Source organism: Coenobita brevimanus, chromosome 83, assembly GCF_032717465.1.
Source record: "Coenobita brevimanus isolate Jiangsu-jjx chromosome 83, ASM3271746v2, whole genome shotgun sequence".
Taxonomy (NCBI): domain Eukaryota; kingdom Metazoa; phylum Arthropoda; class Malacostraca; order Decapoda; family Coenobitidae; genus Coenobita; species Coenobita brevimanus.
In genome coordinates this window covers 2375001-2389965 of record NC_137036.1, presented here as the reverse complement: position 1 = coordinate 2389965, position 14965 = coordinate 2375001, and the positions used below count along the sequence as shown (strand labels likewise).

Below are 14965 nucleotides of genomic sequence, written 5' to 3'. Positions count from 1 at the left end.
TGGTAATATGAAATGTTATACACATAGGTACGAGCTTATTTATTTGCTTGGGCATTTTTCGTGGATCAAGCCACTACACGATGAGGGAATATTTTATCAGACGTCATAATAGTGTTCATATTTTGCCAAGGTATCAGATGACAGCTGCAGTATATTCATATTGCTCTGATAGTTTACTCATCATCATTTATTAAAGGCAAAAAAAAAAATGTCAATAGTTTTGATTCGGTTTCAGCCAAAATATTACACTTTCAAATGGTTTTTCTTTTTTAAACAAATTATTTTTTTATTTTTTGTGTGTTTTGGTATCATTATTTTTTTGTGTTGTTGTAGTAATATGCTCCCTTTCCCTTTTGTTTATTTTTCTCGGTATAGGTACATAAATTGTTTACCTTGGCAGTCAGATGGCACCACCAGCCACGAACATCGTTACCATTAGAGCTTTTTTTCCCTCTAGCATATTTACTTCCTTATATAGAAACCTTTAAGCATTAACAACAAGAAATTTTGCTTCGTTATATGTACTTTTAAAGATTAGCGACATTCTTCGGACTTTAGACCTTTCTGTAGTTCTTTTAGGGAATTTTGAATTTAGCAATATTCATTTTTTTTTTCAGCTAGTAAGTCTTTCATCCATATTTTAATTATATTTACAAGATTCTAGTTATAATGTGAGGATTTTAGATCCTCAATTATATCATGGAATTATCTTGGATTTTGCAGTAATCTTTTTTTGTATTTTTAATACCATGATAAACTGGTTCATTGTTATAGTTATATTCTGGTGACCTGAGACTCTTCTTAAGGCTTTGTTGTTGTTATTATTATTATTATTATTTTTTGTTTTTCTTCTTCTTATTATTATGTACTTAGCGGTTGCCAAGCTTTGTTTTTAGATAATGTTTAGCAAACTCAGCAAGTTTGCCTTTAGCAACCCTGCCATCCAGCCAGCAGTCCAAAACAACAAAATGGTCAGTGAGGGTGTGTGCTGCCAGCTTCCGTTCCATTTCCCTAATATGCCCCAGTAGCCTGTCCTCTGCCTAAAATTCCCAACCACGCATGTTTCTAAAGCGATGGACGATAATACTGAAGCCAGGGTTAGTGTACCGGAGGACAGTGCTTGGAAAAACGACGAAACATCTGATGCCTTGCTGAAGTCGGATTCCTCAACCCGAAGTAGCATCTCGAAAGTGAGCCTTCGTTTGCCATTTAAATCGGAGTCATTTAAAGCCCCATCGCTCCTGGCAAGGTTCCACAGCTCCAGAAAATCAGAAAGTGGTCTAAAAAGTGAGTTCAAAAATGGAAGTAATAACGGATCGGGAAATAATTATGGATCTGGGATAGGCTTTTGGAGACGTCAAAAGTCGGGGAACAATTTCGAGGTCCTTCAGAATAGTGACGTCGAGCCAGAAAACACATCAGCCAGCCTCCCCGATGACCTGAACCAGAATATCCACACGGCAGTAAGTGAAAGTCAAAATGAGGTAGAAAGCAGAGGCAGTGATGAACTGGCACCGTCCTTCTCACGGTGCCTGTCAGAGGAGTCCGGGCTTCTGCCTTCTGAGGGGCAAGGCACTCCAGACAGCCTCTTTGGTACGTGGCCAGGCCGTCCTCGGAAACTCAAGGGCCTGAAGAAGAGATTACTAACCTCTGGGTCAAGCAAAAGTTCTGAACCCGGCTCAGGCAAATCCACGCCTGGAAACAAGACAAATTCTGAACACTTACTGAACAAGACAGCCCTGGGACTGGCACCGAAGAACCATGAGAGTGAGGGGAAAAAAGATGGTGCGAAGGACACTTGTACATTATTGACGAGGGATAAAAATGACGAGCTTGTTGAACTGGATGCCGATATCGACGCTGTTGCTAGCCTGAAGAAGAAATTACATGCCTCAGGGCCCAACAGAACCACCCCTGGACCTGCGGCAAAGAACCATGAGGGTGAAAAGAATAAGGACGGCTCAAAGGAAGGTTGTTTATTGACAACGGGGGACAAAAATGACGAGCTTGTTGAATCAGAGGCAAATATCAAGATGACTGAGGCCGGGGGTAACAGTGTGTCGTTGGATGCACTGTTAGAGTCGTTACCCCTTGTTTATGATCCTGCCACCAGACAATTATGCCTGGGAAGCGGGAAAAAAGCCCGAAACAGCCTCAGAATGTCCTGCACAAAACACAAAGACCGTGAGTTCCATTCGGAGCTTGTGCACAAATTAGGAGAGGATGAGGGATTGGGTAAGGAGGAGGGGTTAAAGAAGGGAGTAAATGAGGAGGAGGAATCTCATACTGAAAATCTGACGAGGAATTTAGAATCTCAAGAAACTACGATATTACCAAAGCCGCTGGAGATTATTCAAGAGGCGGATGAGAATGGGGAGAATATAAGGCTGATTGACAGTACCAGCAGGCCCAGCAGCGCGCCACAATCAGGGAACGTCAGTGGAAGCTCGTCTTTGGAACGCGGAACATACGAGAGTGTGAGGAACAGCTTGCAGAGGATCGGGACAAGCAATTCCCTCTCTATAACGGATGCCAGTTCCTTCTCCAGTCTCTCCAGCTCCAATACAGAACTGTCTGCATACTCGGCCTCGGACAGTGCCGTGTGTCTGGCCTCCCACCCCTCGGAAACGGCTTCTCTTCGGGAATTTGTACTCACAGACAGCGATGGCAAGAGCAAAAAGAGGGGCATTGCAGATTTCTTCTCTCGGTAAGTTGTTTGTACTTTTTGTTATATTTATTTGTGGTAGGTGGTGGTGACCATCATCCACTCACCTGATATACAGTAGTGCTGCCTATTTCTTCCTTCGCCTTTATAATTTTTTTCTGTGTCTGTCCTCCTTTCTTCCTATTTCTCCCATCTCTCCTGTCACCTTTTATTACTCTTCTTTCCTTTTCAGGTGGCTTTACATTGATAAGCCTAATGGTTTCCTGTAAGCCAGGAAGCCATTTACAACGCTGGGTGGTAACCATATAACCAACCCACAAGTGTTCCCTACGTGTCAGCAAGTGGGTTGGCGGAGGGTTAGTGCCCCTCCCCGTAAACCAACTAACTCAAAAACAAATGGCCGCCCCTTATGGGATTATGGCATCTGGCTATAGGTAGATTGAAAATGTACAGTTAGAAGGCATTTTTCTGCTCACTGGAAATTGCTAGTGGATTTCTCAGTGTTATGCATTATTTACTTTGTTATTCGTTGTCTTATTCATCATTCCTTCATTTTTTTTTTCCCTGTGTGTTATTTCCTATTCCTGTGTCATGTTCCTAACCAGTTTTTTTTTTTTTTATAAGGTAGGATTAGGATGGTGATGTGCTGCTATGTTGGAGTCTCTCTCTCTCTCTCTCTCTCTCTCAGATGGTAATGTGTTGTTATGTTGGATTCTCTCTGTCTGTCTGTCTGTCTGTCTCTCTCTCTCTCTCTCTCTCTCTCTCTCTCTCTCAGATGGTAATGTGCTGTTATGTTGGATTCTCTCTCTCTCTCTCTCTCTCTCTCTCTCTCTCTCTCTCTCTCTCTCAGCCATGAACCTTTATCATAATACAGTATCATTGAAGACAAACAAGGCCAGTGTCACAACCACCATCACTACTCCTGTACCACCATCACCACTACTACCACTATTACAGCTGCTGCTACACTCATCATCATCATCACTCTCACTACCACCACAGCCACCACCATCATCACAGTTATCACCACCATCACCATTACAACAAACATCTCTGTCACCACTACCACCACATCATCATCATCACTCTCACTACCACCACAGCCACCACCATCATCACAGTTATCACCACCGCCACCATTACAACTAACATCATCACCACCACCACCACCACCACATCATCATCATCATCACTCACTACCACCACAGTCACCACCATCATCACAGTTATCACCACCACCACTACCACAACTACTTACAGAGATAGGACAGAGCACTTCCACTCAGTAATTAGGCTTAGAAAATATCAATAGCAGTGTTTTGAATTGGGAGCAGGGCAGTGAAATGGCAGGGGACAGGGTGACGTGGAGGCGATTTGTTTTTGGCTGCCCCGTATGAGGGATTAAGGCGTCTGGCAATAGATAGATAGGTAGATAGTATTTTGAATATAATTTTGCATACTCTGCCAATAGCTTAGCCTGTGTCGTGTGTGTAGTGTCTGTTTTTGTTCTGTTATTATTGTTTTTGTTGCTATTATTATTATTTAGTTATTATTATTATTATTATTATTGTTTTTGTGGTATCATTATTATTCTTGTTGATGTTGATATGCCATTATTATTTATTATTATTGTTATTATTGTTATTATTATGAATATTATTACTATTATTATTATTATATGGTATATTATTATTATTATTATTATTATTATTTTATTTATATTATTATGGTATTTTTTTTTTACATTTCTGATTACTGGCTTTCATTGTGTGTGTGTGTGTGTGTGTGTGTGTGTGTGTGTGTGTGTGTGTGTGTGTGTGTGTTTTATGATACAGGTAAATACTTAATCTGCATATTTCTCTCTCTCTCTCTCTCTCTCTCTCTCTCTCTCTCTCTCGTGTGTTTGTGTTTTTTGATAAAGGTAAATACACTTAAGCTGTGAATTCCCCTCTCTCTCTCTCTCTCTCTCTCTCTCTCTCTCTCTCTCTCTCACAGAAAGATAAAAAGATACGTAGATCAGAGCCTTGAGATAAAAGATTCATCTATTGTTGGAAATGGTGTCAGGGGAGTAAATTATTGTTGTCAGAGGTGGAAGGTGTCAGAGATGAGTAGGGTCCCGAGGCTAGGCGAAGAGAGGGAGAGAGAGAGAGAGAGAGTCTGACAGCTACGGTAAGGGTCTAACAGAGAGAGAGAGAGAGAGAGAGAGAGAGAATCTACCATCTCTGCCACGTGAATGCTGAGCTGTAGCAATAAACCCTAGAATATGGTCCTAGTCACGGAGAAGTGCTGTGGTCAGGATGTAGAGCCGTAGCATTGTCCAGTTCTACCTCTGAGCTACAGGAAATGCATTAAGGAACCTCCCTAACACCTTTTCCTAAGCGATTTATTTTATTACACCTTATTGCCCTCTTCTATGTTACATAAATCCTCCCAAAATCGCCATACTCTGCATAAATAACGTACAAAAAGATATTAACCAGCCGTATCCAAAAATAAATCGTTAAGGAAAAAGTGTTAGGGAGCTTCCTTAATCGACAAAAATAATGCTCCCTAACACCACTTCCTAAGCGATTTATTTTGTTTATCACACCTTACTCTCCTCTTCTGTGTTACATAACTCCTTCCATTATCGCCATACTCTGCATAAATAACGTACAAAAGGATATTAACCGGCTATATCCCAATATAAATCGCTAAGGAAAAGGTGAGACGTCAGATTTATGAGCGACATAGTAAAAGAGTGACAACATATATCAGAATGGTAGTGTTGGTAGGTGTTGTCAGTGTGAGGATGTCAGGCCAGTTAAATAATTCTGTAGTGTTGGCAGAATGGGTGTTGTCAGAGGAGGCCTTTTGATAGTGTTGGAAGGTCGTGATGTCAGTGTTGGAAGGATGTCAGATGTAGTGTTGTCAGATAAGGAAGTCCAGTGTGCTGGTGTCATTGTATGCTGAGTTGGTTTGAGTCAGCGTGTGTGTGTGTGTGTGTGTGTGTGTGTGTGTGTGTGTGTGTGTGTGTGTGTGTGTGTGTGTCAGCATTACGCGGAACTTTGACGTCGTGTACTCATGATTACGCACATACACACGCACATAGGCTGATAACATATACATACAGTACATATACACAATGCTTATGCTGTATTTTTTCTCTCTCTCTTTCTCACACACACACACACACACACACACACACACACACACAATAACCCTAACTTCCTTCCCTTCACATGACTCCCGGATTATTCATGGTTTTACACACACACACACACACACACACACACACACACACACACACACCGTAAATTCCATGGCAACCTGTGCAGAGAGATTTGACGTTATTTAGATGATGATGATGATGATTGTGGGTAAGGAGGTGATGATGATGATGATGATGATGATGATGGTGATTCTGGATGCTGTATTATGATGATGGTGACAGTTCTGAGTAACAAGATTATTATTATTATTATTATTATTATTATTATTATTATTATCATCGTCATCATCATCATCATCATCATCATCATCATCGTCGTCCACCTGTAGAAGGCGGAGCGATAATGTTTTTGCCTGCCTGTGTGTGTGTGTGTGTGTGTGTGTGTGTGTGTGTGTGTGTGTGTGTGTGTTCCCATTATATCTCATGAACGGCTTCAGCTATCAACATGAAACCTTCAGGGTATCAAGATATGGCCTAAATCTTGGGCTTGGCCAACATCATATTCTGGCGGGCGATTAGTATTCGACTCCCGAATGCTTTTCTTTCATTATTATTATTATTATTATTATTATTATTATTATGATTGCCCTATTATTAGCCGATTATTATTATTATTATTTTTATTATTATTATTGTTGTTATTAGTATTAGTCTTAGCATTAGTATAATTATGTTCCCCTATTATTATTATTATTATTATTATTATTATTATTATTAACGTAACCGAACTTCATCTTAAATGCTGAGTTAGCAAGGGATTAATATTAGAATATGATGCTAGTCACGAAGAAGTGCTATGGAGAGGATATAGAGCTACAGTGTTGGAGCAAGGGGTAAATGGTAGAATATGATGCTAGTGACGAAGAAGTGCTATGGAGAGGATATAGAGCTGTAGTGTTGAGAAAAGTTAAAATGGGATAAGCCGGAGATGGAGTGTGAGGAAGAGAAGGCTTGGGCTGTACCGGAAGCAGTGACAGTATCGTATTCTCTGGTAAGAAGCGCCTTAATACCTCTTCCTTAGCGATTTATTTTTTGGAGTGAGGAAGAGAAGGCTTGGGCCGTACCGGATGCAGTGGTGACAGTATCGTATTCTCCCCGGGTAAGAAGCTCCCTAACACCTCTTCCTTAGCGATTGATTAAGCTCCCTAACACCTCTTCCTTAGCGATTTATATTTTGGATATGGCTGGTTAATATCACTTTGTATGTTACTTAGGCGGAGTATGGCGATGTTTGAAGGATTAACACAGAATAGGGCAGTAAGGTGTAATAAGCAAAACAAATCGCTTAATATCTTCTGTTACGTAAATCCTTCCAATATCGCCATACACTGCAGATATACAGATGGATATTAACCAGCCATATCCAAAAATAAATCGCTAAGGAAGAGGTGTTAGGGAGCTTCCTCCACGGGACAAGGGAGCTGTAAAACTAAGGATACCACGTGAGGATGCAAACACCTTTCCCTGAGCGATTTATTTAGCGTTGCAAGTTAGTTAGTACCAATGTAGTGTACTGTTTTACCGCGTTAGGCTAAGGTGTATATAACAGGGAATAAATCACTAAGGAAAAGGCGTTACCACTAAGCCTATTACACACACACACACACACACACACACACAGTACGAGCTTGACTCATTCCTGTAAAGATACAATTAGGTAAGCACACACACACACACACACACACACACACACACACACACACACACACACACACACACACAGTACGAGCTTGACTCATTCCTGTAAACATACAATTAGGTAAGCACACACACACACACACACACACACACACACACACACACACACACACACACACACACACACACACACACACACACACACACACACACACTGAGAGAGAGAGAGAGAGAGAGAGAGAGAGAGAGAGAGAGAGAGAGAGAGAGATAATGACCGGATGCAGCCCTTCCTCCCTCGCTCCTTTCCTTCACCTTATCCCGCTCTCTCTCTCTCTCTCTCTCTCTCTCTCTCTCTTTCTCTCTCTCTCTCTCTGTAAAAGGGTATTGGTATGTATGTATGTATATGGCATAGGAATGTGGAGGTAACCTGTGTATGTATGTATGTATGTGTGTGTAGGTCTTGTGTATGTATAGCTAATGCATGTGCGTTTTTCGTTCACGGTGTGTATGTATGTGTACGTGTGTGTGTGTTCTTACCTAATTGTACTTACCTAATTGTATCTTTACAGGAATGAGTCCAGCTCGTACTGTCCCGTGTCTTAAACCATATTTATCGTACATATCCTTAAATTTGTGAATTGTTTTGGCACACACTATTTCATTCGGTAGTGCATTCCATTGATCAATTGCTCTGTTTGGGAAACTGAATTTCCTTACGTCTTTATCACCTCTCTTCTTATGCAGTTTTTTGCAGTGTCCTCTTGCTGATGCTTCTCCATATGTTAAGTAATCATTTATGTCTATTTTCTTCTTTCCTGATATGCACTTATATAGCATTATCATGTCACCTCTTTTCCTTCTCTCCTGTAGTGTTGGTAGATTCAGTTTATTTAGTCTTTCTTCGTAGCTTAGGTCCCTTAAGCTTGGTATCCATCTTGTAGCGGCCCTTTGAACTTTTTCAATCTTGTCTATATGCTTTTTGAGATGATGACTCCAGACTATTGATGCATATTCCAGGGTTGGTCTAATGAATGATGTTATTATCCTTCTTAGCATGTCTTCATTTATGTATGTGAATGCTATTCTCATATTTGCAAGCAGTGTATACATGTTCCGTACCTTCTCGCTGATGTGGTCAGCCGGAGATAGTCTGTTATTGATAATCACACCTAGGTCTTTCTCTCTTTCTGATGTGTATAGGGTTTTATTTTCTAACTTATAATCCCAATCAAGTCTTTTTCCACTTTTACCAAACTTGATTACATGACACTTGTCCACATTGAATTCCATTTGCCATGTACTACTCCATTCATGAAGTTTATTTAATTCTTCTTGTAGCTCTTTACAAGAGTCTGTGCTAGTAATTCTCCTTTGTATTTTTGCATCATCTGCAAACATATTCAGATAGCTCTCATTTCCAGTATTACTGTTTATATCATTTATGTACACTAAAAACATGATTGGTGCCAGCACCGAACCCTGTGTGTGTATGTATGAGTGTATGAACGTGTGATTGTGTGTGTGTGTGTGTGTGTGTGTGTGTGTGTGTGTGTGTGTGAGTGTGTATGTGTGTGTGTGTGTGTGTATGAGTGTACGTGTGTGTGTGTGTGTGTGTGTGTGTGTGTGTGTGTGTGTGTGTGTGTGTTTGTACGTATGTGCCCTCGACCTAAAATGGGGAATTTGATACAGGTAAACACTTATGCCGGGAATTCCTGTGTGTGTGTGTGTGTGTGTGTGTGTGTGTGTGTGTGTGAGAGAGAGAGAGAGAGAGAGAGAGAGAGAAAGAGAGAGGTTGGAAGGTCAAGGAGTATATCTGAAGGAAAGCCTGTCTAGTTGAGAGAGAGAGAGTGAGAGAGAGACTGTAGGCCATAGTAGTGTAGTAATAGTAGCCTAATAGTAGTGGATATATAGTAGTAGTAGTAGTAGTATCACTAGCAGTAGTAGTAGTAGTAGTAGTAGTAGTGGTGGTAGTAGTAGTAGTGGTAGTAGTAGTGGTAGTAGCAGTAGTAGTAGTAGTAGTAATGGTAGTAGCAGTAGTAGTAGTAGTGGTAGTAGTAGTAGTGGTAGTAGTAGTAGTAGTAGTAGTGGTGGTAGTAGTAGTAGTAGTGGTAGTAGTAGTAGTAGTACCGTAGTAGTGGTAGTAATAGTAGTAGTGGTAGTAGTAGTAGTAGTACCGTAGTAGTAGTAGTAGTAATCATGGAGAGACAGACTGACAAGTGAGGATATAAAGGAGCGTTGTGGTGTGGATGTTGATGTGATAGGAAGCGTTAGGAGAAATACACTGAGGTGGTTTGACCATGTGGAGAGGATGGAGAACGAGAGACTGACGAGGAGAGTGTATGTGAGTGAGGTGGATGGGGGGAGAGGGAGAGGGAGGCCAAGGATGAGATGGAAGTATGGACTGGAGAGGTCTATGTGAGAGGGAGGGCGGGGGGCAACGTGGAGGCGATTTGTTTGTGGCCACCCTTTACGGGATTAAGGCGTCTGGTAGTAGATAGATAGATAACTGAACTGGAGTGACTGCAAATACATCCCAAAATTCACACCTGGACCTGCTCCCCTCCATAGCACTTCTTCGTGACTAGCATCGTATTCTAGCGTTAAACTGATACACGTTCATCTGTCTATCGACCTGTTGCCAGACGCCATAATCCCATAAGGGGTGGCCATTTGACTTCGAGTTACGGTAGTTGTTTTACGGGGAGGAGCACTAACCCTCCACCAACCCACTTGTTGACACGTACGGAGCACGTATGGTTTGGTTATATGGTTACCACCCAGCGTTGTAAATGGTTTCTTGGCTTACAGGAAACCATATGGCTTGTCACTCAATGTAAAGCCACCTGAAAAGGAAAGAAAAGCAATAAGAAGTGACAGGAAAGATGGGAGAAATAGGAAGAGAGGAGGACAGGCACAGAAAAAGAATGATAAAGGCTAAGGAAGAAGTAGGTAGCACTACATCAAGTGAGTGGATGATGGTGAGAAATAGGAAGAGAGGAAGGCAGGCACGGAAAAAGAGTGATAAAGGCTAAGGAAGAAGCAGGCAGCACTACATCAAGTGAGTGGATGATGCTCGCCACCACCTACCACTATACACATTCATGATAGAGGGTGATTTTAGGTCAGAAGTGAACAGTAATATAGATTCACTTTTTGTCTGAAGAATTATGACACTCTAACACTGTGTTCTGAAAAAGTGTATTGAGTTCTTATGTGGGTGTCGAAGTGTATCGTTCACTGTCCCGGTATGTATCGTTCGGATGTGGGTCTTTATTAGTATCCACGGTACTGTACGTGGTGGCGACCATCATCCACTCACTTGATGTAGTGCTGCCTACTCCTTGCTTAGCCTTTATCATTCGTCTTCTGTGCCTGCCCTCCTCTCTTCCTATTTCTCACCATCATCCACTCACTTGATGTAGTGCTGCCTACTTCTTCCTTTGCCTTTATCATTCTTTTTCTGTGCCTGTCCTCCTCTCTTCCTATTTCTCGCCATCATCCACTCACTTGATGTAGTGCTGCATGCTTCTTCCTTTGCCTTTATCATTCTTTTTCTGTGCCTGTCCTCCTCTCTTCCTATTTCTCGCCATCATCCACTCACTTGATGTAGTGCTGCCTACTTCTTGCTTAGCCTTTATCATTCTTTTTCTGTGCCTGTCCTCCTCTCTTCCTATTTCTCCCATCTTTCCTGTCACATCTTATTGCTTTTCTTTCCTTTACAGGCGGCTTTATATTGAGTGACAAGCCAAATGGTTTCCTGTAAGCCAAGAAACCATTTACAACGCTGGGTGGTAACCATATAACCAAACCATACGTGCTCCCTACGTGTCAACAAGTGGGTTGGTGGAGGGTTAGTGCCCCTCGCCGTAAAACAAATAACTCAAAGTCAAATGGCCACCCCTTACAGGATTATGGCGTCTGGCAATAGATAGGTAGATAGTACTGTCTGATGGGAAATCTTGCAGCACTTCTTCGTGACTAGCATCGCATTCTGGTGATAATACGTGGATTGAAAACAGTAATTTTAGGTCAGAAGTGTGTGGCCTTGGGTTTCTTCTTCGTTTCTTAAAAAAAATATATATATATATATTTCTGATGGTGTAAATACTGCTAGGGGCGTGATGGTAAGCTGCATCCTTCCATAGCACTTCTTCGTGACTAGCATCGTATTGTAGTGGTACTTTGATGTGGATTTAAGAGAGGTGGTAGTTGTCGGCCAGGAGAGGGTGATGTGAGTGATTAGAAGCCCCAGGTTCTGCTTCTTGCCATGGTACTTCTTCGTGACTAGCATCGTATTCTCGTCGGCTGCTGGGATTCTTAGCACCACCAGTCACCTGTAGCCAACCACTACTACTACTACTACTACTGCTGCTGCTGCTGCTGCTACTACGGTACTCCCACGACCACTGCCACCATCACTGCTACTACTACCACTACTACCATTATCATCACTACTGTTACTACTACCATCACTATTACTGCTGCTACTACCATCACCATCACTACTGCTACTACTACTACTACCATCACCATCACTACTACTACTACTACTGCTACTGCTACTATTACTACTACTACTGTTACTACTACTACTACTACCATCACCATCATTACTACTACTACTACTACCATCACCATCACTACTACTACTACCACTGTACTAATATATAGTTCACACACACACACACACACACACACACACACACACACACACACACACACACACACACACACACACACACAGGTGGGGTGAAATCTGATCATGTGGAGATTTCTGAGTCAGATGGTTTCGGCTAATTATGTTTCTCTCTCTCTCTCTCTCTCTCTCTCTCTCTCTCTCTCTCTCTCTCTCTCTCTCTTTGGGGAAGCCAAAGATATAGTGGGTTAGTTTACGATAGTAGTAATGGTAGTAGTAGTGGTGGTGGTGGTGGTAGTAGTAGTAGTAGTGGTAGTAGTAGTAGTAGTAGTAATGGTAGTAGTAGTAGTAGTAGTGGTGGTAGTAGCAGTAGTGGTAGTAGTGATAGTAGTAGTAGTAGTATAGTAGTAATGGTAGTAGTAGTAGTAGTAGTGGTGGTAGTAGTAATAGAAGTAGTAGTAGTGGTAGTAATAGTAGTTGTAGTAATGGTGGTGGTAGTAGTAGTAATGGTGGTAGTAGCAGTAGTAGTAGTCGCAGTAGTGATAGTAGTAGTGACATTAGTAGTAGTAGTGGTAGTAATGGTGGTGGTAGTAGTAGTAGTAGTAGTAGTAGTAGTAGTCGTGGTGGTGATGGTAGTAGTCGTAGTGGTATTATTATTATTAGTTTTAGAAGTAGTAGTAGTAGTAGCAGCAGCAATAGTGGTAGTAGTAGTAGTAGTAGCAGCAGCACCAGCAGCAATAGTAGTAGTAGTAGTAGTAGTAGTAGTTATTGTTGTTGTTGTATACCACCAGGTAACGTCAAAGGTAGTGCTATTTCTGACTCACCCTGTTCAGTAGCAGGTGGGGAAATATTAGGCTGATTTCTGTGACCGACTGTACATGTAGTCTGTAGGGTGGGGTGGGTAAGGCAGTATCGTCCATAGCACATCTCGGCCCTTGTACCATCTCGGGACCGAAGTGTTGGTCTTGGCCGCATTCTCCAAACCCACAGGACCATCTGGAAGGAAGGAAGAGAGGAAGGATGGAAGGAAGGAAGGAAGAAAAGAATGAAGGGAGGATGGAAGGAAGGAAGAAAAGAATGGGAGGATGGAAGAAAGGAAGGAAGGAAAGAATGAAGGGAGGATGGAAGGAAGGAAGAAAAGAATGGGAGGATGGAAGAAAGGAAGGAAGGAAAGAATGAAGGGAGGATGGAAGGAAGGAAGGAAGAGAGGAAGGATGGAAGGAAGGAATGAAGAAAAGAATGAAGGGAGGATGGAAGGAAGAAGGGATGAAGGAAGGAAGGGAGAATGAAAGGAGGAAGGAATGAGGAAAAGAGGGAGGGAAATAAGGAAGGATGGATGGAAAGAAGGGAGGGAGTATGGAAGGAAAGAATAGAATGAAGGAAGGAAGAAGAGGGAAGAGGTGTGGAAAAGAAAAGAATAAATGAAGGAAGGAGGGTATAAAAGTGCGAAGGAAATTTGTGAAGGATGGAGAAACCGAATTGTTAGCTGTCGCCGGAATGTCCAAACTTTCCCTGCAGCATCTGGCGTCATCAGCTGATCGATGTAAACACAGCGACCACAACAAATACCACGTGGTCTCTCGGTGTAAACAAATACCACGTGGTCTCTCGATGTAAACAAATACCACGTGGTCTCGATGTAAACAAATACCACGTGGTCTCTCGATGTAAACAAATACCACGTGGTCTCTCAGTGTAAACAAATACCACGTGGTCTTGTAAACAAATACCACGTGGTCTTGTAAACAAATACCACGTGGTCTTGATGTAAACAAATACCACGTGGTCTCGATGTAAACAAACCGACCACAACAGTACCACGTGGTCTCAGCTGTTGTTGTTGTTCCATATTTATCTGAACGTGAACCCTGTGGACTGCAGGCTGAAGTTATCCTCTATTTGTAGTCCACCGTCTTCCTTTTGGGGGATAGGGAGTTGTGGTTATGGAGTCACGTAATACACACACACACACACACACACACACACACACACACACACACACACACACACACACACAGCGTACACGCAGAAATACACGTACACAAAATTCGTGCACATATGAGAGGAGTAGACTGTAGCACCAGTCGAGCAGGGCAGTACTCCCGAGGTGGATGGAAAGCTGATGACAGGGAGTGCTGGAGCTCCCGTTTCATCAGCCCTCAGGACTAGTTCCTGACCATCCCCCTTTGCTGAACTTTTTCAGTGTCTCAGTTACACAGAGAGTAGGCCAGCATGCTCTCCAGTACAAATTTCTCTAACTATCTTCACCAAACTACATGCACAGTACACACTACACTTCCTATTCAAAAATCAACAAAAATGGCGTCTATTAATCAAGCCTCGGAGTCCCCAGGGGGGGGGGGACCATAAATGCCCCCGCCATCTGCCCCTCTCCCAGTGACGACTCGAGGTGCCTGGAACCACTGTCTGACTCTCTTCGTCATTTCTGCAACATTTGCGGCCTTTCATCTAACTTTCGCTCTGTTGAGCACCACCTCTCCTCCTCTAAACCTCACCTTCTTTTTCTGACGGAGACTCAGCTGTCTGAGGCAACCGACAGCAAACCCTTTTCTGTATCCTCCTACTTTCTCTATACTCATTTCAAAGCCAAAGGTGGCTGTTGTGTATACATACGCAACGACTTATCTTGCTCTCGTGTTCCTGAACTTGATTCTTCTGAATTCTCCACACTCTGGCTTCGGCTTTCCTGTCATTCTCTGACTAAATATATCTGTGCTGTTTACTTATCCCCTAATTCTACTGACTATCAAAAATTCTTCGACTATCTTACTTCTACGATGGAACACATTCTGTC

The 14965-nt window shown here is 42.2% G+C and overlaps 1 protein-coding gene across 1 annotated transcript in view; it reads left to right on the top strand.

The window, feature by feature from the left end:
* Nucleotides 1-998: 998 nt before the first annotated feature.
* LOC145409765 (uncharacterized) overlaps nucleotides 999-14965 on the top strand; it is a 49274-nt gene continuing 35307 nt past the window's right edge. Inside the window, exon 1 of the mRNA XM_080280066.1 lies at nucleotides 999-2707. Coding sequence (XP_080136192.1) covers nucleotides 1074-2707 — 1634 coding nt within the window. The 5' untranslated portion in view covers nucleotides 999-1073. The remainder of the gene's footprint in view (nucleotides 2708-14965) is intronic.